At 50.8% G+C, this 23018-nt stretch overlaps 1 protein-coding gene across 4 annotated transcripts in view; it reads left to right on the forward strand.

The window, feature by feature from the left end:
• Positions 1 to 23018, forward strand: part of SRL (sarcalumenin) — a 44491-nt gene continuing 21473 nt past the window's right edge. For 2 of the 4 annotated variants that reach the window (XM_070413108.1, XM_070413111.1), the window contains exons 1-2: positions 9 to 62; positions 22118 to 22304. In XM_070413108.1, the coding sequence (XP_070269209.1) occupies positions 22133 to 22304 (172 nt within the window). In that variant the 5' untranslated portion in view covers positions 9 to 62; positions 22118 to 22132. Of the gene's footprint in view, positions 63 to 22117; positions 22305 to 23018 lie in introns of all 4 variants that reach the window. The other 2 variants (XM_070413112.1, XM_070413109.1) reach the window with 2 other exon arrangements.

Genomic DNA, 23018 nt, shown 5'->3' on the forward strand with positions numbered 1-23018 from the left:
CATGAGGGCGCTGGTTCTGCTCTGCTGCTTTGTGGCGTCGCTCCTGCTCCCAGGACAAGCAGGTATGACCCCACCCCCGTGGGCCAAGCCAGACTTCAGCTCTGTGCTGTGGGGGTCTTGGGCAGTAGTTGGAGAATGAGGCCTCCGTGATTCCTGGGGCTGATGGCTGGTCTCATCTTGTCCCCATTTTCTTCTCCCCGGGGGTCCAGGAGAAAGAAGTGGGTGGTGGAGAGAGCCTGATAACATTCAGGGGGCTCTCGGGGAGGTCAGAGGAAGCAGAAGCAGTGAACTGAGAGGTACGGGAAGGGGTGAGCCTGAGCCAGGGGCCAGAGAGAAGGTCTGGCCAGTAGATGCTTAGGGAAGAGAACCTTGAAATTCAAGACTAGAGGAGCCTCCTAATGGGACAAAATGAACCTATCTTAGAGCGGGAGGTGCCCCTGGAGGTCACTGAGTTGACCCTCCCCCCTGTGGAGATCTGGCAGGGGGCCTGGCTTGGCATGGCTGAGGACGGGGGACCATGCTGGGCAGAGTTGGGGTTTGTCTGAGGAGCAGTGGGATAGAGTGGGGGTGAGTTTGGGATAGGGCTGGAGATGGAGTTGGGGATGAGTTTGGAAACGGAATTGGACAGAGGAACAGGACTGTTCTGGAGTAGAACTAGGCTTGGCTGGAGCTTTGTTAGAAGTGGCTGGGGGCCGGTGTGCCATGGTTTTCCTTTGACATCTCAGCACTGTGCGGCAGAAGCGGCTCTGGTTACAGCATGGGGGTTATTTATAGGTGTGGAGGGGATACCAGAGCATTTTGCCACCTCTCTGTTCCCAAGAGTCCTGGGGCTAGGTTCCCCCGGGGATGCTTCAGGGTGCTCTGGGGACCCCCTCAGGAATCCGGGACTCTGCTTTGTCTTTTGATGACTGCAGTCTCCATCCACACAGGGGATGTGGGGGCCAGAGCACTAGCCTTTCTGATCTCTGAGGTTCTGATTTTTGAGGGCCCCGTCTCCACCAGGAGAGCAGGTGGCTGGGGCAGCAGAAGCCATTATCTTGCAAGTTAGAGGCCAAGGTGGGGGGGCTCCAGCTTCGCATGTGCTGCTGGGCCCTGCCCTTGTCTGCCCTTGAGTTAATTTGGGCTCCGTGGGGCTGCAGTGGCTGGAGTGTCGAGGATTCCAAGCGGCTGTCAGGTGGCTAAGTATGGAAACAGCCGCGTAATTGGATCCTGAGCCCCGAGCCACTGCCACCCTCTCCCTTTCAAAACCCTCCCCTGCTCCGCCCAGCCCCAGCTGCCACCTCTGCTTCCACACAACAGGCCCAGGAACTTTTAGCCTTTTAGGGACATCCTTTATCTTTTCTCCCAACGAGGGGTCTGGACATCTGGAATGTTCCATAGGCCTCTCAGGGGGAATCTTGGGGTAGGGAAAGGAGGCAGTCAGGTGCTCTGTGCAAAGATCCTCTCTCTGCATGCTCCTTCCTTCCTGGACTCGGAGGTGTGCCCTGGCCCGGCTTCTAGGGAGGGGTTGTCCACCAGTGGGCAAGGTTCCCTCCCTCCTCACTCTGCTCACACGTGGGCCGAGGGTTCTTCCCCATGTGGATTGGATCACTACTTCAGCTGTAGGTTGCATACCCCAAAAGATGGCTTCCTTCTGCACCCACTGGGAGGTTCCAACCATGAGGGTGGCTCCCCTCCACACCCATTATGACAATTTTTCCGACTGGTTGATTCTCTCCCGGAACTGTGCCACCCTGCCCACGGGCCGCAGCTTTGCTCCTGGACTTCCCACCTCACCCCTGGGGCCTCATTTCCATGCCCATGTTGTTTGCTCCTCACTGGGTGGCAGATGTTCTCTACAACCTCCCATTCCTGTTTCCTGGGGGAGTCCTACAGAGTCTTCACGTTGCTCCCATGGCCCTCTGGGCCGGGGCAATGGCTCCACAGTCTCCTCTCCTCATCTCTACGTGGGGGACCAAGTGCCCCTCCAGATGTCAGGACACTGATGGAGCCACCAGGCCCCCTGACCCCAGTCCTTTGTAACCATCAGGGTCCTCCGCTTTGTCTTGGGGACAGGCTTGCTCAAGGACAGGGGAAACCAACCTTGAATCGATTTACTCTGTCTCCTCATTTTTTAGATAAGGGAGCCAAAGCCAGAGGAATGAAGAGATGTGTTCAAGATTAGACAGTGAGTTAGTGACAGGCACACCAGCCTAGGGCTAGTCTCACCCTATCTGGGAATTCCCACCCTTTCTTGACCTCCCAGAACGCGTCTGCCTGTCAGGGCACGTGAGGGTGGTGGAGAGGCTTCCCTCGGGATGCAGGACAAGAATGATGCCATTGGTCCTTTGACTTCTTGGAGGGCAGGGTGGGATGGGGGTGCTGGTTTTAAGCTGTTGGCATTTGTTAGACTGAATATGGGACATCTTGCTTCCTGCTGCCTCCTGGAAGCAGAGAGAGATTGGGGACAGGCAGGGCGGTTTTCTGACTTTGTGCATCCCTTGTCCTTCAGCCCAGTCCTGGTGGCAGATGTGCACGTCTGCTCTGGTCCCCACCCTAAAATCCCAGGGGCCAGAGGTTGGTGCATGCTGGGCTGACCCACCCCTCCACAGAGATGAGGGTGTATGATCCCACCAGGAAGTATGCCCTCCCAAGACCCCCTCCTCACCCACCTCAGGCTGGTTATTTCTGGGAAGAGGCCCATTCACCTGCCCTCAACAGAGCCATGCAGCAGCAGCCGTGATCCACCGTGGGGAGGTCTGCTGGGAGAGTCATGAGCTCGGGCATCCTGGGGAAAGAGCAGACCCCAAAGACTTTCCAGACCCCTGCAAGCTGTGTCCCCAGTGGGCTCTCTGTTCCTAGCTCAGCGCAACTTGATGAGCCTCTAGGGAGCATCTGGTCCACCACTTCCCTCACTGAGTCTGCGAAGTGCTAGTCTGGGATTTGCTAATGGATGCATCCTCCCAGAGGTGGACGCCTTGCTCGGTGGCCTGTGAAATGGCATTTTGGAAATGCTGATTTTGCCCCATGTCTGGATGTGACGCTGAAGGTCACACAGCCTTCAGTGTTTGTGACACTGGAATTCAGGTTTGGAATTCAGGTCTGGAATTCAGGTTTCCTCACTTGCCGTCCAGTGTTTTTGGCCACTTGTGCCCTCAGAAAGGAGGTCCCAGTGAGACCAGTTGCATCCACCTGGCTGTTTAGTGCTCACTGAGGTGTAGTGGGCTGGACAGAGCTAGACCCTGTGGACATAGGAGGAAGATGGCTGTTCCTCCTTTGACCCCGCCTGAGGGGCTGAGGACAGGGCCTAGTACTGTGCCTGGTGGCCTGGGATAAGGGTGGTGACTGGGGGCGGGGGAAGGGGTGGGGTCTGCCACTGTGGGATGCTGGGCTTACCCCTCTGTTTTAGGCTCCCTCTTTGCTCCAAATCAAATCCAAATCCAGCTCGACTGATGACACAACCCCTTCATTTAAATATCGTTGGAGTATTAGAAGCCCATTCATTCAAACACCTTGCCACATTTCATCATTCATTTATCCCAGATTTATTATGTACCTTCTATCTTTTAGGTGTGGTACTGGGGGAATTCAGATAGGCTTCTTGCCCTTGGAGAGCTTACAGTTCACTAGGGGAAACAGATTGTCTTCTGCCTTAGGCCTGTACACGGGAAAAATCAGGCACACAGAGGTGTCATAGGGAGGAACAGATGAATTGAGGTGGAATGCAGGGGAGTGGGGAGGTTATTTTTAACTGAGTGGATCAGGAAATGTTTCATAGATGAGGGGGCATTTGAGCTGGATCTTGAAGAAGGTAGATTCAGACTGAAAAGATGGAAGGAAGAGAATTTCCTGGAGTCGGGAAAGAATGGAGCTCTGAGCCAGGAAAGGACATGTTTTGCTTGCGATAAGGGCAAGCAGAGAGAAGTGGGGGTCATGGGAAATCTCTCTGGAAGGCTAGGTTTGGGCCAAAGTGTAAAGGACCTTGAGTGTTGGACTGAGGACCAGGACTTTGCCCTGTGGGCGGTGGATGACCACTGAGGGCTTTGGAAGAATCTGTCTGGCAGTTGTTTGTAGGGAGGAATAGAACAAGGGGAGACTGATTAGATAACCATGTCAGAAATGCAAGTGTGAAGGTGTGAGCTCAGGCGAGAGAGAGCGGGAGTGGAGAGAAGGGGCGGACCCAACAGAGCTGGGGCAGAATCACTGCGCAACCTGGGAGCTGGGTGGGAAGGAGCCCTTGTGGGTTTAGTGCAGGTCATATGATCTCAGCAGAAAAGGAAACCTGGAACATCAGAGAAAAGAACAGATTTTAAAAGTTCAGTTTGGCCGAAACCGGTTTGGCTCAGTGGATAGAGCGTCGGCCTGCGGACTGAAAGGTCCCAGGTTCGATTCCGGTTGAGGGCATGTACTTGGGTTGCAGGCACATCCATAGGAGATGTGCAGGAGGCAGCTGATCGATGTTTCTCTCTCATCGATGTTTCTAACTCTCTATCTCTCTCCCTTCCTCTCTGTAAAAAATCAATAAAATATATTAAAAAAAAATAAAATAAAAAAATAAAAGTTCAGTTTGGGTCATTTTGAATTTCAGGTGCCAGTTGGAGATATTTAGTTAGAAAGGTGGGGTTGGACTGAGGAGAGAAATCAGGCCAGGGATCCAGAAATGAGATTTGTTTGGGTAAAGGTGAGGGTGAGGCTGTGAGACTGCCGAGGGAGCTGTAGATTTGGGGAGTAGGAAGAGAAAGAAGATAAATGGACTTCAGGAAGAGACAGGGACCTGGAGGCCGGGGGAAAGGATGCTTCCTAGATGCTGAGGAAGACGAGGCGATGGCTTTGACATGCAGGAGGTCACTGACAGATTGTGGGGTGCCATGTGTGTTTATATATATATATATATTTAAGATTTTTAAATTGCTTTTTAGAGACAGAGGAATGGAGAGGGAGAGAGAAAGAGAGAAACATCAATGTAAGAGCGAAATATTGATTGGCTGCCTCCTGCACACCCTCTACCGGGGATCGAGCCTGCAACCTGGGCATGGGCCTGACTGAGAATCAAACTGGCAACCTTTCGGTGTACAGAATGATGCCCAACCAACTGAGCCACACTGGCCAGGGCAGGGGCCATGTGTGTTTAGTGAGGACGTGGAGGAGGCAGCATATTCAGAAGGTGAGACTTTTAACATTGAGTTTGGGAGGAATAGAGGACAGTAAGAATGAGTGGGGGTGGGTGAGTTAATGGAGGTAGAGAATTTTATTTTTAACACTAGCAAAGACCAAGTGTGTTTGTGGGCCAATGGGGAAGGGTGAGGAAGTGACCAAGACGCCAGATGCTTGAGGAGGGTGGATGAGGTCTGAAGGAGGTCTTCGGGGACACACGGCACGGCACCGCGGAGCCCTCAGAGAGGTACCACAAATTCGAGGTGAACTCAGTAGGCCTGGTACCAGCCAGGGACCTGACCTAGTAAGGATCCTGGTCTACACTGGGATTGCTACAGAGGGCCTGGAGGGCCACAGAGGGGCGGGAACCAGACTGATCTTCCCAAGAACTCTGTGGGGTGGAAAGGGAGCCGGCTGCTCTGATTTGTTAGGTATTGAATGCAGGGCCAGGGTCAGAGCCTGGTTCCCGTGCTGGAGAAACACTGGGCAGAGTCTGAAAGGCCTGAGGCCTGGAGATGAAGTTGGTGAGTCAGCAGTTTGGTCACAGGGGATGTTAGTCTTGCTGTTGGTGAGCCTGCCCCACAAGCCAGGTGCTGCAGAGAAGAGGACAGAAGGCAGCTCAGGCGTTCATTCAGCAAAGGTCCACGGGGTCTACAATGGGTAAAGTCCTGGGTTTGGACTCTGTCAGGATTAGTGACTTCAGTGGAAGTTGGCGTGGAGGCAAGTGGCCCGAGTTTCCCGGGTGACGACCTCGGTTCTCCTTCCTTGTGGAATGGAAACTGCCCAGGCTCAGGTTCCCTCTGAGGTCTTTTCCTGGCTGTGAGGCCTCCCCGCAACCCCCCCCTCCCCCACCAGCCCCACGGCCCGTTGGAGCGGCTCATTTTGGGATGAGGGGGCTGAACGAGAGGAGCAAGTTGAGTTGATGAGCTGGCTCATGTTCTCTCACAACCTGCTCTGGGGATTCAGGCCCCTCAAAGGCTGCTCACCTGCCTTCTCAAGGGCCTTCGGAGACTTAAAAGCTAGAAGTCTGTCGCCAGACTCCTGCATTCGCCCTGTTGGGTCCTTTTCTCCCTCTTGGTGATTCCCTTCTCTTCTTCCACACTGGCCCTGCTCTGTCCCCCCTCCTATGACATGCCATCAGCAAAGGCCCTGAAATTCATTCTAATGAGGGCCAATGGCTCAACCCTTAGATGGTCACTTTCCCAAATTACTTTTTTTAAAATTTTATTTTTAAGATATGAAGGGTTGTTTTTTAAAAATATATTTTTTATTGATTTCAGAGAGGAAAGGAGAGGGAGAGAGAGCGAGAAACATCAATGATGAGAGAATCATAGATCTGCTGCTTCCTGCATGCCCCCTACTGGGGATCGAGCCCGCAACCTGGGCATGTGCCTTTGAGCGGAATCGAACCTGGGACCCTTCAGTCCATAGGCTGACAACTCTGCCTACTGAGCAAAACCGGCGAGGGCTACTTCTTGTTTTAAAGGAGTCAGAAGATTTTAGCTCAAAGAATGCATATGTAAGGTGGAATGTCCCATTACTTTGATGGGCAAGGTCTTACCAAAAGTCCCTAATGACAGCATTGAGGCAATAAATAGTCCACTCCGTCTGAGCACAGAGGGGCTGAACTGTGGAGTGGGGCTTTCTCTATCTGTCCTGAAAGAGGGAGTAAGAGAATGAATGAACTGGAGCCATGATGGGCACAGCTGTAGGCCTGCCAAAAGACTTGCCCAGTGCTCTGGAGGCCCCAAACCTCTCTGCTACCCCCATCCCTGGAGTCCTCAGCAGGAGGCAAAGGGGGCAGATTTTTGGAGACATTTCCCTGGTCTGCGTTGCCTGTGCTATCGTCTTTCTCTGGGATCAGGAAGTTCTGTCCTATTATTGGTTTCATACCTCTCTAGCCCCAAAGGTGGTTTTTTGCTCAGAATCAAGGTCCCAGTCACCCCTTTGCTCAAGAGACATACCTGTGCTTGTCTCTTCTTTGTCTTCCCTCACAAAGGTCTCCGGAGCAGGAGCAGCCTTTCCAGAGCTGCCCACCCTCAGGGTGAGGGCTCGGGTGGCAGAATTGACACCTGCCTTTTAAATTCCCCAGCTATTAGGAATTCAGCTATACACACCCTCATGGGCCTATAGCAGCCTCCTCTCCCCCAGCCTCCAGCTCTTCTCTAGTTGGAGTAAATGGGAGGCTGCCACACACTGCTCAGGTGGTGCACGTGCCCAGAGGCCTGATTTTGAAGAAGACCATGAGACTGTGGTGCTGGTGTCAGCTTCCATCTGGCCATCCCAGGAGCCTGGGATTATGTCATTGCGGCCACAGGAAAGCATAGGTGCCATGGCTTCATCCAGCTCCAAATCCTGGGGCCCAGAAGGATTTCAGGTGGGATGTTGGCCCAGGTGGGACAGGCTCCCTAGGCTCATTGCAAGGGTGGTAAGGGATGACAAGAGGCTTTTCCCTCTCACTCTTGGGTGCCCCCTCCCACCAGGTCCTTGTCTTTCACAACCTTGAGAGCCCTTGGTCCTCTAGTCCTCTGTCAATTCAAGAGTGCCAAAGGGCACAGAATGAGTGTGGGCTGGAAGGAGGGCTCAGCACAGAGTCCTGGAGAAGTGGGAGATGTGGCTGCCCCTTGGGAGCCCTCTCTGCATTGGGGAACCAGGATGGGGTCATGATCGGGGCGGGGGCAATATACGATCAGCAGGAAGCAACACAGATTGGGACACTGCAGGATCTTAGAGGGAGAAGAGTGAGGTTGGTTAATCACACGAGGTGGGTGCTTGAAAGAGGAAGGAAAAATGAGGAGATGAGGGACCCTCTCTGAAAGGCCCAGCTCTTCAGCCCGAGGCCACACTGTGCCCCTGGTGAGGTCCTGGCCAGCCACACCGTGAGGTAGGAACGGGCTGTCTTCGCATCCAGGAGCTGACCTGCTATTTCGGGAGATGACACATGCTGAAAAAAATGTAACTAACACCCCAGCAGCTCTGGTTGGAGTTCAGGGGAGGGTTGGAAGGTCAGCCTCATGGAGGGGCAGAGTTCCCTCTGGACTGGGTGGAAGGGGATGACCATTGGACTGTCAGCTCCAAGAGGACAGGGGCTGTGTGTGTGTTTAATTCACTTACTGCTGCGTCACCAACACTTAGCACACGCTCAGCTCACTGAATGCTCTTAACAATGTGGATGAATGAGTAGATGATTTGTGCAGGCAGAGCTGGAAGAGCATCTGAAATGGTCATCAAAGCCAGGAGTAGGGAAGCTCAGAGCATTGCACTGGTAGGGACAGGATGAGACCAGCTCTGGCTAGAATGCGGGCTCCTGTTCAGGGGAGATCAAACTACCCTGATGGGTTGGGGCCCTTTGCAAAAGGTTTTGAATGTGAAGCCAAGTAGTGCTCCCCCTGGTTCTGTCCTGAGGACCTCAGCATACCTAGCCTGTTCCCCTGGTGGCTCCTCCCCACCCCCTTCTCCTCCCTCCTAGATATTTTTGGATCCTTCTAGAGGAGGGACTATATTCTGAGCTCAAACAGGTGCAGGCAAAGTCTGGCCTGGAGTCCTGGGCTGAAGGAAGTGGGTTGTGCTGGGAGTTCAGTCCAGAACCATGCCAGGGGAGAGCCCTGGGGTTTGGGAGCCCCCTCCCATCGTCACCTGGTCACTGCCAAAACTGTAGCCCCTAATCCTCCTTCAAGTGGCCATTCTGTTGTCAGCTCTGTTGTCTCCCATAGAATTTTCCCTGGATGGCAATAGGCAAAGACTTGACAAAGCTGTTGCTTTGGAAACGGTCTCTGATGTGCACCTGATTCCACAGCAGCCTTCCCTGGGCACCTGTACCCACCAGAGAGGTTTCTAGCCACTTTGGTGGTTACTTGTTTTCTTTTCTTTGCATTTTCTCCTACCCCTTTATTCCAGATGTTAGGTTGTAGAAGATCACATTTCTCTACCTATCGCAGGAGGTCAAGACACCAGGGGTGCTCCCTGGGATCTGGGGAGGCACCTGGAAAAATTAGGGGAGCGTCACCGTGCTCCCCGTGGCCTGGGGGAGCCCATCCTGGCCTCAGGTGCCCAGCAGAGTGAGCTTGAATGCAAGTTGTGACAGATGGTGAACCCACTGTCTTTTCCTGCCTCCGTTTCCTTTCTGAATTGGTGGTTAGGCTGCAGAGCCCCGCACTGGAGGCCGCCCGGCAGGAGCAGAGCAGCCGGCAGGAGTGGGGTCGGCAGGCACACTGGGACTCAAGAGCAGAGCAAGCTGGCTTTGTCATCTGTTTGCCACCAAGCCCCTTCCCATCTTTGCACCTGCTTTTTCACCTCTAAAATGGGATACTAATACGTTGTCCTATTTACAGCATGGGGCTGTTATGTGACGAAGATAAGCAAATGGCTATGGGATGCTTAAAATGTTTTCTGATATCAGATACTTTTTAAGGTTAAAAGGACTATGACAGTAATTGCAGGCTATCACTGCTGTCAGTACTGCTGTGGCTTGACAACTGCCACCAGTTTCCTCAAATATCATGAAATATGAACAACTGGGGGAATCTATCTACATAGCCGCGCCTTCTCAGGACTGTTAAATCCTCGGGTTTCTCTGTCCTCAAGGAGCTTACAAACCAGGAGGGGAGACAGTCGCCGCTCATAATATGAGGAGGGAACCATATAAGGCAGGTGTAATCAGGGGCTAAAAATAAGTAGCCTAAGAGTGCAGAGAAACGGGGAGCAGCTGGGGCAAGATGGGGCCCCGGCTAGTGAAAGCACCACGTGCTTAGTGTGAGGTGGGTCGGGGGGACTTTGTAGGGCTGGCTTAGGCGTTACTTTCTATATTATTTTCTTGGCTCTGCCATAACAAATGACCACAAGCCAGGGGACTAAAACAACAGTGATTTATCCTCTCACAGTCTGGAGGCTGGAAGTCTGAGAAATTAAGGTGTTGGAAGGGTCACGTTCCGTTTGAAGGCTCCAGGGGAAGAGACTTCTCACCTCTCCCAGCGTCTGAGAGATCCTGGCAGTCCTTGGCTTGTAGATGTATCTCTACAATCTCTGTCCTCGTGTCACCTCTTCTCTGTGTGTCTCTGTGGCCTCTCCTCTGTTCATAAGGACACCAGTCATTGGACTTAGTGTTTATCCACCCTAACCCAGTATGACTTCATTTTAAGTGATTACATCTGCACAGAACCTATCTCCAAATAAAGCTACATTCTGAGGTTCTGGGTGTCCGTGAACCAGATATCTGATATTAAAAAAAAATGTTGGGGGGACACTCTTCATCCATGATAGTTCCTTAGCCTTGGACCCAGATTGCTGAGCAGTTGCTGGCTCTGAGTATATAGCTCTCGTGTCTCTCCGGGGTGATAGTCTTCTACTGGGCACAGAGGGCACCTGTTTCCTTGGTCAGCTCTGGCCCCATGGTCCATGCGATTGCCCCAGCAGCTAATTTGGAGTTCTGCTGATACACCCAGAGCAAGTGTGTTGAATGAATGGATGGACAGCTGGCCGGGGGCAGGGAATTCCAGGAGCAACCACCTAGTCTAGTGGTGAGGCTGGGGAGGACAGTGGGGAGAATTTTCCAGCTCCCTGTTGGGTGTGCTCAGGTGCAGATCGAGTTGGAGTTAGCACATCCTGAGGGCAAGGGTGTTTGGTTCCTGGCTGGTTGTGTGATGGAGAGAGCAGTGGGCTAAGAACCCAGAAACTCAGGCCTGGTGTGCTAGGCGACCTTAGCCCCAGCTCTCACATGTGCGCCCTATACACCCAGCCCCAGCGCACACGGGAGGGTCAGCAGGGCACAGGTACCTCCTGAAACTCTGCAGAAGCCGCTTGGAAGAACTTCCAAGTGAATCCTCTGCCGAGTTCATGAGAGGTTCACATCTTAGCATTGCTGCCTTTCTCTGCTCTCCTGTTCCAAAGCAGGAGCCCCCAACTGGAAGGGCAGGTATGTGGGTCTCTTCATGGCAGAATTAGGGGTCCCCAACCTGGAGTCTGGGTGTTGAGGCAGCTGTGGAAGCTGGTGGCTGTGGCTTTGTTGCACACTCTGGTTTGTCCCAGTTCTAGAGGAGAACAGGGTGTCCAGGGTCTGCTAGCCTTTCCAGAAATGCTCACCAGTGAATCCAGTCTGTACTCCTTGGCCTGGTGTACACTCACTCTCCTAAGTCCGGCATGTCCCACCCTCCTGGCTGCAGCCATTGTTCCCTGCATACACTTGGCTTGGCTCCTGCAGCCTCTGACCCCAAATGTCCTACATCCTCCCCAGGAGACCCTGGTTCCACATCCTTGAGACTTTGCTCTTTGCTGCCAGGAGTGCTCTCTTCAGGCTGCTCCCTCCCAACCTCCAATTAGATGCTACTATCTTCAAGGAGAAGATCTTAAATGCAGGAATCCAGTTCATGATTATCACAGCAACCTTCTGAGCCGGTGGGGCAGCTACTTCTAACCCTTTGATCACATTGCAAAGAAATAGGCCTGAGCAGGTTAAGTGACTTGGCCCATGGTTCTGAATCCTGGTCCTGAATCTCTTCTCTCCTGGAAAGAACTTTGCCATTAAGTTGAGAGGAGGCCTTATATTTGCCGTCATCATCCATCCAGCCATCTATCCAATGGTTGTTCTGGATGCTGGGATACAAAATCCCTGAGAAACAGGAAACCAAATAAGTAAGTTGTATAATTTATTAGATAGTTATGGGTGCAATGGAGAAAAAGACTAGGGAAGGGAGATGGGGAAGGCTTGTTGGAAGACAGCATCACCAGGTGGCTGGGGAAGGCCTGGCAGAGAAGGTTTTGGAGAAAGAAAAGAATTAAAGATACTTCGTATGTGAGTGTGTGTGTGTGTGTGTGTGTGTGTGTTTAGCAGCTTTATTGAGATATAATTCACATACCATATAATTCATCCTTTTAAATTTAATAAGATTTAGAATATTGAATACTGTACAATTCAATAATTTTTATTGTATTCACAAATATGTGCAATCATCAGCAAAGTCAATTTTAGAACATTTTCATCATCTCAAAAAAGCAGCCCTCGCCGAAACCGGTTTGGCTCAGTGGATAGAGTGTCGGCCTGGGGACTGAAGGGTCCCGGGTTCGATTCCAGTCAAGGGCATGTGCCTTGGTTGCGGGCAAATCTCCGGTGGGGGATGTGCGGGAGGCAGCTGATCGATGTTTCTGACTCTCTATCTCTCTCCCTTCCTCTCTGTAAAAAATCAGTAAAATATATTAAAAAAAAAACAAAAACAAAAACAAAACAAAAACCAAAAAAGCAGCCCTTTACCCACTTAGCAGTCACCCCCCATCCCACCCACTCCCACCCTCTAGCCCCTGGCAACCACTAATCTCTATAGATCTGCCTATTTTGGACATTTCATCCAAATGGAATCATCAATATGTGGCCTTTTGGGACTAGCTTCTTTCACTTAACGTAATGTCTTCCAGGTTCATCCATGTTGTAGTATCAGAACTCCATTCCTTTCTATGGATGAATAATGTTCCATTGTACCACATTTTGTTTATTCATTCATCCCTTCATGGACAATCGCATTGTTTCCATCTTTGTCTATGTGAGTGGTGTTGCTGTGAACATCAGTGTACATGTTCTTATGTGAGATATGTTTTGGGGAGATTTTATCTATTTTTAAATTTTTATTGATTTCAGAGAGGAAGAGAAAGGAAGAGAGAGAGATTGAAACGTCAATGATGAGAATCACTGATTGGCTATCACCTGCATGCCCCCTACTGGGGATAAAGCTCACAATCCGGGCTTGTGCCCCAGCCAGAAATCCAACCCTGACCTCCTGGTTCATGGGTCAACGCTCAACCACTGAGCCACGCTAGCTGGGTGGGGAGATTTTATCTTTTTTTTTTTTAAAGGATTTTTATTTTATTTTATTGATTTTTTACAGAGAGGAAGGGAGAGGGATAGAGAGTTAGAAACATTGATGAAAGAGAACCATCGATCAGCTGCCTCCTGCACACCCCCCTACTGGGGATGTGCCCACAACTGAGGTACGTGTCCTTGACTGGAATCGAACCTGGGACCCTTCAGTCCATAGGCCAACTCTCTATCCACTGAGCCAAACCAGTTAGGACAGGAGATTTTATCTTAACATTAGAAATACCTTATACTTTTCTAGGACTGTATGATTTCAGAATCCCATCACATGTCACCTGAACATCCCACTATGTAGCACGTAGTAGGTATTCCATCAATAGCAATGACATGAAGGCACAATAGACCTGGAGGTGGGCGGGGAGGGTATTTTTCTTATCTCTCTCTTTTTTTAAAAAAAAAATATTTTTTTGCCGAAACCGGTTTGGCTCAGTGGATAGAGCGTCGGCCTGCAGACTGAAAGGTCCCAGGTTCGATTCCGGTCAAGGGCATGTACCTGGGTTGCGGGCACATCCCCAGTGGGAGATGTGCAGGAGGCAGCTGATCGATGTTTCTCTCTCATCGATGTTTCTAACTCTCTATCCCTCTCCCTTCCTCTCTGTAAAAAATCAATAAAATATATATATATATATATATACATGCCCTTGACCGGAATCGAACCTGGGACCTTTCAGTCCGCAGGCCGACGCTCTATCCACTGAGCCAAACCGGTTTTGGCATATCTCTCTTTTTTTAAAAAAATATTTTTATTGATTTCAGAGAGGAATGGAGAGGAAGAGAGAGATAGAAACATTAATGATGAGAGAAAGTCATTGGTTGGCTGCTTCCTGCATGCCCCCAACTGGGGACTGAGCCCACAGTCCAGGCATGTGACTTGACCGGGAACTGAACCGCGTCCTGGTTCATAGGTGGACAGACGCTCAACCGCTGAGCCGTGCCGGCTGGGCTCTTTTTTTTTTATATTGATGAAACAGGCACAGAAATGCTCAAGATCCACCGCTGGTTAGGGAAATAAACTCAGACTCCCGACTCTGTTCTCCTTTTCTTTCCGCAGAGTCACAGGTCCCCAGGGCTGCCCCCTTTGGTGCCCCCCAGGGCAGCTCTGCCTGACCACCAGGGGTCCATTCCATGGGCAGGTTCTGCATGGAACCAGGGCCTCCCACCACTGTCTACTCCTGTCTCTTTGTATTCTCCTTCTGGAATATCCCCTCGCAGGGCAGTAAGGCCAGCTAGACACCAGACCGATGATGTCCGTAGAGCCGATGGGGATAAGCCCCTGTTGGCTGCCTGTGGTCTGGGAGATGGACCATAGCCTGGGCTGGGGGAACTGGACCAGGCCTGGTACAGCCTCCTATGCGACGAGGGGGAGGGTCCACCCTTTGCAACCAGTAGGCCTCTGGGGATGGGTAAAGTTTGACTCCATGGTCAAGGCCCAAGGATAGTGTTTCCTAGATACTAGTGTGTGTGAGAATCACTGGAGTGCTTGTTAAAAGGTCAGACTCCTGAGGCTCCACTCACTCTGAATGTGATTACGAGGGTCTGTGGAAGGGAGCCAGGAATGGAACTTTGTAAACTAAGCTCTTCTGTGATCTTTTTGCAAATGGCCTTGAGCCATACTTTGAGAAGAGATGACCCACAGTGGGAGGTTCATTACTGTCAAGTGCTCTCAGGGCATCCAGCAGGTATTTCCTGTATAGAGATATTTGCCAGGCACATGCTGGACACCCTGGATCCCACTGGGGACAAGCCACAGGCTCTAGACTCAGGGACCTTATTCTTCATGGGGACACAGGTTAAAAGAAAGGCTGTCATATAGGGTGATAGGTGTTGTGGGGACATAGAGCAGAAGTACCTCAGAATTGAGGGGTCAGGATAGGCCTCACAGGGGATGGGCCTCAAAGCTGAGCTCTGAACTATGAGCCAGAATTAGGCCCAGGATGTAGGGGAAAGAAGAACAGAATGGTGTTGGTGCTCAAGAAAACTGATTGGAAATCCACACAGACTAATAGGATTTCTTTTTTTTTATTTTATTTTATTTTTTTAATATATTTTATTGATTTTTTACAGAGAGGAAGGGAGAGAGATAGAGAGTTAGAAACATCGATGAGAGAGAAACATCGACCAGCTGCCTCCTGCACACCCCCCACTGGGGATGCGCCCGCAACCAAGGCACATGCCCCTGACCGGAATCGAACCCGGGACCTTTCAGTCCGAAGGCCGACGCTCTATCCACTGAGCCAAGCCGGTTTCGGCAGGATTTCTTTTTTTTTTAAAAAAATATATTTTTTATTGATTTTTTTACAGAGAGGAAGGGAGAGGGATAGAGTCAGAAACATCGATGAGAGAGAAACATTGACCAGCTGCCTCCTGCACACCTCCCACTGGGGATGCACCCGCAACCAAGGTACATGCCCTTGACCGGAATCGAACCTGGGACCCTTGAGTCCGCAGGCCGACGCTCTATCCACTAAGCCAAACTGGTTTGGCCTAATAGGATTTCTTAAAGAATTCTGAAGGTGGTTGTCATGTGAGTTTGGACGCTCAGCACGTTTTTAGGCCCCCTGGGGACATAGAGAGGCATTGGCCCAACCTCTTGTCCTAGAGGAGATGCTGAGTTAGGAAGGAAGCTAGGACATAGGCACACCCCTCAGAAGGTCACAGCCGCACAAGGCAGGGGCTGGGTCATTTGGCTCAGTGTGGAATCGTCACAGACGCTGAATCAGTGGAGGTCAGCAAGGGGACTCGTGTGACCTGGAGGTGTGAGAACCAGAAGGCATCACAAAAGGTGAGAGGGAACAGGTGAGGCTGGAGAAGCAGGAGGGCATCCTAATGCAGATGGCCGTGTGGGCCATCAGAAGGCCTGTTATGGGTTGGATTGTGTCCCCCTAAAAGATATGTTGAAGTCCTAACCCCCAGAACCAAACCTCTGAATGTGATCTTATTGGAAATAGGGCCATCACAGATATAGTGAGCTAATCTGCTGGTGTCCTTCTGTGAAAAAGAGGAGTTATAGAAAAGAGGCCTAGGCCCTTCCGCTGTGGCTCAGCGGTTGAGTGCCGACCTATGAATCAGGAGGTCATGGTTCAATTCCCTGTCAGGGCACATGTCTGATTGTGGGCTCGATCTCCAGTGTGGGGCATGCATGAAGCAACTAACCAATGATTCTCATCATTGAGTTTCTATCTCTCTCTCCCTCTCCCTTCCTCTCTGAAATCAATAAAAATGTGGTTAAAAACAAAACAAAAAAGGAAAGAAAAGAAAAAAGGCATAGGGAGAAGGCCATGCATGATGGAGACAGATTGGAAGCATGCATTGACAAGCCAAGGATTGCTGGGAATGACCAGAAACTGGGAGAGGCAGGAGGCAGCCTTCTGGGGGAACTTGGCTCTGCTGACACCTTGATTTTGGACTTGTGGCACTCAGAACTGTGAGAGAAAATATCTTTATAGCTTTAAACCACCAGGGTGTGATGCTTTGTTACAGCAGCTGCAGGAAACTAATACCCGGCCAGGCTCAGGCTTCCATGCAAGGGTTTGGGGCTCTGTCCAGCCTGGTGGTGGGGGACCCTTTGGGTAAGCGGCCTGTTGGAGCGCCTCAGATGCAGCCTGGCAGCAGCCTCTTAGGGCCCTCAGCACTGACCAGGGAGGGTCACCCTGGGGACAGCAAGTGCAGAATGTACGCCTGCTCTGGCCCCACCCTCTGCCCTGCCCTTGGCTCTAACCTTCCTCTCCCCAAGGGAGCCCGTGGGAACTGAGGAGTAGATGCCTGCCCTGGCCTCTTGCGTGGCCACCAGGCTGCCAAAGGGAAAGAAAGTTCCCAGGTGTTATGAGCCTCAACTGGTTTCAGTGTTGAAGAGACAGGCAGAGAGCCCAGGCCCTAGGTGGCACTAAATTCACCCGAGAAGGAAGCTACTCTCAGTTTAATTGGTTGTAATGATTCTCCCTGGGGGTGGGGATGCCCAGAGAGGGAGCCCTCGGGCATATTTCCTGTTGTTCACCCGGGAAATGGTTGATCACATGCCTGAGGTTCAAGTGTCTAGGCCACTTGGGAATATAAACTGGAAGCAAGTCTGCCTCTAAGGGAGACATGAGCTTTCTAGAATGTTCCACTATGGAGTGGCCCGGGTATTATAGACACTTTTGCCTGTAGCATTTTCCAAGCTTTGGAGTGATAACTGAGGGTAATGGATGGATTTGTTAGGAGGCTTTGAGACTTTGTCCCGTTCATAGAGCAGCAGACAGGGAGGTGGTCTTTCATATTTTTCATGATTCAGACTCTGAAAGGTTCTTCTGGTCCAGTCTTCTTGTGGCCTCTGCCTTCCTCAATTCAGATAGCTAACAGCTGATCTCACGCAGGCTTGGGAACCAGCTGTCCTTTGTCTCCTGGTGATGGAGACAGTGAGCCTCTCCTTGCATTCTTCTCCAGATGACACTGGGAGTACCGCAGACTAATGGCAAACTCAGGGCTGCTTGGTGCCGGTGATCTCTGGGAACTTAAACCCCATCCCAGTCTCCCCCAAATCTCTGTACAGAGCTCTGTTCAGGGACACGGCAGATGTCGGCCCTCGGCAGGCCATATTTTATAGGAACAACTAGGGGAATGGATGGGTGATCAACCCCAGGATTGCTGGGTTCCAGGGATAGGGCAAGATATAGGATAAAGCAGTGGTTCTCAACCTTCTGGCCCTTTAAATACAGTTCCTCATGCTGTGACCCAACCATAAAATTATTTTCGTTGCTACTTCATAACTGTAATGTTGCCACTGTTATGAATCGTAATGTAAATATCTGATATGCAGGATGGTCTTAGGCGACCCCTGTGAAAAGGTCGTTCGACCGCCAAAGGAGTCGCGACCCACAGGTTGAGAACCGCTGGGATAAAGGATTAGAAATGTCAGGGAGAGGAGGAAGTCATGGCTGTTTGGCACCCTGCACAAAACACCAGGTGAGGGGTCTGGAGACCTTGTGTTTTTGTCTGGTTTTGTCCCCAGCTTTTGCTAGGTGACTTCCAGCAGGTTCTTTTTCTGCTCTGGGCCTCGGTCTCATCTGTGAAATGGAAAAGTTGAGCTAGTTGATTTCTAAGTTTTTTTTTTTCCAGTTCTAAAAGAAGTCTCTAATGAAATATAACTAAAGGGCTGCACCATAGACAAGGTTTGGGATCAGAATGTCTGGGCCCAGAAGTGGAACCCATCTGCTGTGAATTTGGTGAAGCCCCCTGGGAGAGAAGGTGAAAAGACCTGGTGTTTTGGTGCCTGGACAGCAGTTTTTCTGGAAGGGTCTATGGATGGGAACACACAGGGCAAACTATCTGCTGTTGCTGCCCAGCCTCTGCCCTTGGCTTGACCTTCTCTGAGCAGACTTGGGGATGGGCGGCTTCTCTGGTCTTCTTGGCAGTTGGGGGTGAGATTTGCTAAGGACACCACACCGCTGACGGGTGTAGGGGAAGCTTCGTGCTGCTGACGGGGGTGAAGAGGCGCCTGAGGTTGTGCAGGCCTGTGTGTTAGGCCCTTTCAAGCCATGAAAACCTTCGCTCTGATTTCAGCCAAGCAGAGCTCCACTTGAATGGGAACTAGAGCCCCCCTCACTCCGTCTTTGTGGCGCGGTCAAAGCTCATTCTCGAGGCCCAGGTCGGTTCTGGAGGGTGTATTGTTTTGCTCCCTGTGCTCTCTTATCATAAGGACATGAGGCCATGCTGGCACTGTGAGTGGCCTCTCTTGGGCAGTGTTGCCTTTTCTGAGAGTCGTGAAGGGCCCTCAGCGGCTCTGCCTCCAGCCAGGGCCTCTCATCCATTCTTACAGACGCCCCCTGACGAGTGGTCTGTTTAGATGTCCCCCTGAGTGTGCGTTGTGTTTTGGTGAAGTGCAGGGTCACCTCGCTTCAGTGGCCTGTAGAAGGGCTCTGGGGGCGGGGGGGGGGGGGGGGGGGGGAGAGGGGGGTAGGGGAAACCATGTGAGACCTTAGAAGTTTCTGGGTGAGTCAGTGCTGATTGAAACTGGGAGTCAGTGACTGCAGGAGTTAACTTGGGGCTCAGCAGAACAAGATCTGAGCCTGGGAGTGTTGACAGCTAAGGTCCATTTCTGTCTCAGGACAGCTGGAACCTCATGCAGGGAATAGGGCTACCCCCATGGTGCCACAGCTACTTGTTTGAGCAGCTTCTGGCTGGGAGAAGGGGCGACAGAGTCCCAGCCAGAAAGACCTCTCTTGGCCTACTAACTGACCCTCCAGAAGCAGGGGGGTCAAAGGACTAAGAGAGGTGAGCCAGCTCGGCTTCTGTCCAAAGCTGGTTCTGTTTTGGTCCACTCAGTGAACTTGGGATTTGGCCTGGCATCGTTGCTCTTCTAGGAAATAATTATTATATCAGACATTCATAGAATGCTTTTAAACATCGTTTGCTATTTAAAGTACTCCAAGGGGATTGACCAAGCAGGTGCTATTATCTGCATTTTGTATGGGTGAGTGGAGTTGGGTATAGGAAGAGTGAAGAGCAACTCAAGGTCACATTGCTGGTTAGTAAGACAGTAAATGAGCAGGTCCCAGCTCTCCTGACTTTTAGCTGCACCCAGAAAGACCAGTTTGGCTCTGTGACATATGGCAAAGGAAAGACCTGAGATGTGGCCCTGGCCCAGGCTGGGAAGGTGTCAGATCCATTTCCAAGCTTCCGAATCAAGCAGACTACCTCCAGCTTTCCTGGGTTGGGGATGAGATGGGTCTGGCCTCATTGTTCCCTCCATCTGCTAAGCCCATGAGGGCTCTGACCTGAACCCAGGGTTGACTGGGATGTTAGGGACCAGACTTCTTTGGCTCCCAGTTGGGTCTCTCCCTGTCTGGTGCCCCAAAGTTAAACCATCAACCTCCCAGAGGGTCATCCTTGTAGAACCCAGGGAGATTCTGTTTTTTTTTTTGGTGGGAGGCGGGAGAAAGCCAGCCACCTGCCTCAGTTTGTCTCAGAATCTAGCCTGAATCTCTCCCTACTTCCCATCCTCTCCTGCCAAGCTCAGCTCCTCTGAATGTAGGAAATACTGCCTAACAACTCCTGCAAGGATTTCTGTTCACTGGAGGCTGGTCCCTGGGAACACTTGGTGCTTCACAGGATGTCACTTTAATAATCGAGTCACACTGAGTGGTTAGGGCTTCACGTTTTGCTTCTTCCAAAGGCATTTGCCTTTTGAAAGCAATGTTCACTCTCAGTCATGAATCCCCCGGGCATCAGTGACAAGCCTGTGTATGCACAATGGTAGTGGGATTGTGGGCGCTTTCTCTGTACCTCCTAAACCAAAGATTCCCAGAAATTAGAGGTGGGACAGGGAATGATCTGTCAATTCTTTAGACTTTGTGGATTACAAACAATTGTCTTGAAGTCTTAAGCAATCCTTTTAAAGGGAGGTAGGAGAGGTTAGATTAAGAAGCTACCGTCCTTCTGACGCTGACATCCCCCCCCTCTTGTTTCTGGGGGGCAGTGTCCTGTTGCTGGGAAAGCTCACAGGACTCCCAGTTAGCGGTGAGCTGGGTTCTAGAACCAGCCTGCTGATAACTAACCTAGCTAGCCCTGTGGCTTTGAGACAATAATTTATCAGGGTGTTAGGATTCTCAGCATGGAAATCAAATAGTCTGTGAGGTGGTCCCTTTTGACTCGAAATCCCTTGGTTCCCTCTGATTGGTGCCTTTGTTGTTGTATCCTATCCCCTGGGTGAATCATTTTTGGGCTCGAGTCCAGCCAGGGACAAGCTGTCCTGGTGGTATTAGCCTTGGTTTTAGGAGCTTGGCCAGGAGGCCAAAGAACCTTTTGAGAGTAGCTGCCTTATTCATTGCACCTTTGTCTTCTTGTCTGGAGGAGAAGAGGTAAAGGCTAACAGAATGGTGAGAGAGAAGGTTTCAGGGGTCCTGGGAGGATGTGGGCAACCTTTGCCTCTTATACTTCCCTTCTATGGTCCTTTTTGGCATTGGCATCTGCAAAGCTGTCTGAAGGCTCATCTAAGAAGTGAAGGAACAAGGGACCCTGAGTGGTGAGCATTTACTCTGTAAATAAGGTCAAGAAAAAATATGATGCCAGAAGAGGCCACTGACCATTTTCCCCACTTCAGATAAGCCCAGAAGTGTTCAGAGATAAGATCTAGAACAGGGGTCCTCAAACTACGGCCCGCAGGCCACATGCAAATACAAATATTGTCTTTGTTCCCGTTTTGTTTTTTTACTTCAAAATAAGATATGTGCAGTGTGCATAGGAATTTGTTCATAGTATTTTTTTTAAACTATAGTCCGGCCCTCCAATGGTCTGAGGGACAGTGAACTGGCCCCCTGTTTAAAAAGTTTGAGGACCCCTGATCTAGAACATGCAAGGGTCAGTCCGCTCACTCCGGCTCTGTGAACACTGTTTCTGAGGTGTTGTCAGCTGCACTTGAGGCACAGCCGACGAGGTGTCCAAGTGTGGGTAGAGGACAGACTGGTGATAGATGTGGGGCTCCCTGAATGCCAAGACTGACTCCTGGGACAGATATGTCCTCAGATAGAATTGGAAAGTGATTGTCCCCCTGGGCCTTTATTACTAATGACTCATTTGCATAATTGTGTATGAGTAGCGGCCAAAGGTATTTTACTTGTGTTTGACTTTGGACTTGATAGTTTCAGTTCAAATGGATGAGTAGTAATGTGGAAGAATAACCTTGGCAGATCCTTAGAAGTACCTGCTAAGGAGACTGGGACAGGTTGGAACTGAGTTTGTATTCTGTTCCTCCAGGGTGGAACAAATTCAGTGCTTAGAGGAGGACTCAAAACAGGTCAACAGAACTCTATGCTGAATAAACCTCTCTTCTCCTGACCTCAAGACAAATTTGCTGACACTTGGTACTGAGGTGGCTCAGAATCATGGTTCTCAAATGTTGGTGTTCGTTAGAATCACCTTGTGAATCACCAGATTCACACTGACCCACCTCTGGGGCCTGGGCATTTATGCTTGGAAAGCTCTCGGGTCTCAGATGCCACCTCCACGTGGGCCAGGGAGCTTTGTTTTGTTTCTTGACCTGCGTTCTAGTCCATTCTGGGAATGGCTTGTTGAGCTAATACCTTGACTCTCCCATGTCTGCTTCCTCATTTCAAGGGAGGTTAATAATCCTTGCTTTCTCTGCCTCAGAAGACTGCTAGGAAGATGAAAGAAGAACATGAAATAACTTTGGAAAGCATGAAGTTCTATGTGGAGGCAAGACATCATCTAGCTCAATGCCTGACATGTTTGATTAAAATGAAAAGATGCTGTGAGGGGGAGCTCCTTGGAATGTTGGAGAAAATGATCAAGAGGAAGCTAGAGGAATTTTTAGGGAGTAAGTGGGGGAGACAAGAGCAGTAGTTGTCAACCACCTACCCCTTCCTTAAATGGTGAGACAGACAGACCCAGGGAGAGCTGCTGGGCAGGAAGTGCAAAGTGGGTGACTGAACCCCAGCTCCTTCGTCATCCCTCATCCTCTAGTCACTTCCATGGACCTCTCTCCCTTCATGGGACATGGTTTTCAAACTACCTGAGAGCAGAAAGAACTCTAGACTGAGAGCCATGAATTTGGGCTCTGTCTCAATTCTACCCCTGACCTTGGGCAAGTCTCCAGAGCTACCTGGCCAGAGCTTCCTCTTTTACAGTTGGACCCACCAAGGCCTTTGGCAACTCCAGAGTTAGCTGAGTCCATGTGAAAAGTGCTTTGGAAGGAGTTAGAAGCTGGGAAATGATCAGATGTTTGGTTGGTAGAGGAAAGAGGAACTGAGCCTGAGGCTACTGCTGAGACTATGGGTAGGGGCAGTGGCTGAGGCTGATTCCCCCAAAAAGGCTGATGGCAGAAGGGGTGTTGGGAGAGAAAGCAGAACTGGTATATGCTGTGCTATGTTCAGGGCACCAGCTTCTCAGGCATACGGGTATTCCCATGGTCTTCATGGTTGAGCTGGGGGCTTGCTATTCATGTACCTTGATGTAAGCACCCAGGCCTATGTGGAGCTGGGGCGGCAGCCTTGGCAGCAGCACATACAGTATGGTACTACATGTCCTGGGA

Source organism: Myotis yumanensis, unplaced genomic scaffold (assembly GCF_028538775.1).
Source record: "Myotis yumanensis isolate MYYU_CA2020_CCGP unplaced genomic scaffold, mMyoYum1.0.hap1 SCAF_4, whole genome shotgun sequence".
Lineage (NCBI taxonomy): Eukaryota > Metazoa > Chordata > Mammalia > Chiroptera > Vespertilionidae > Myotis > Myotis yumanensis.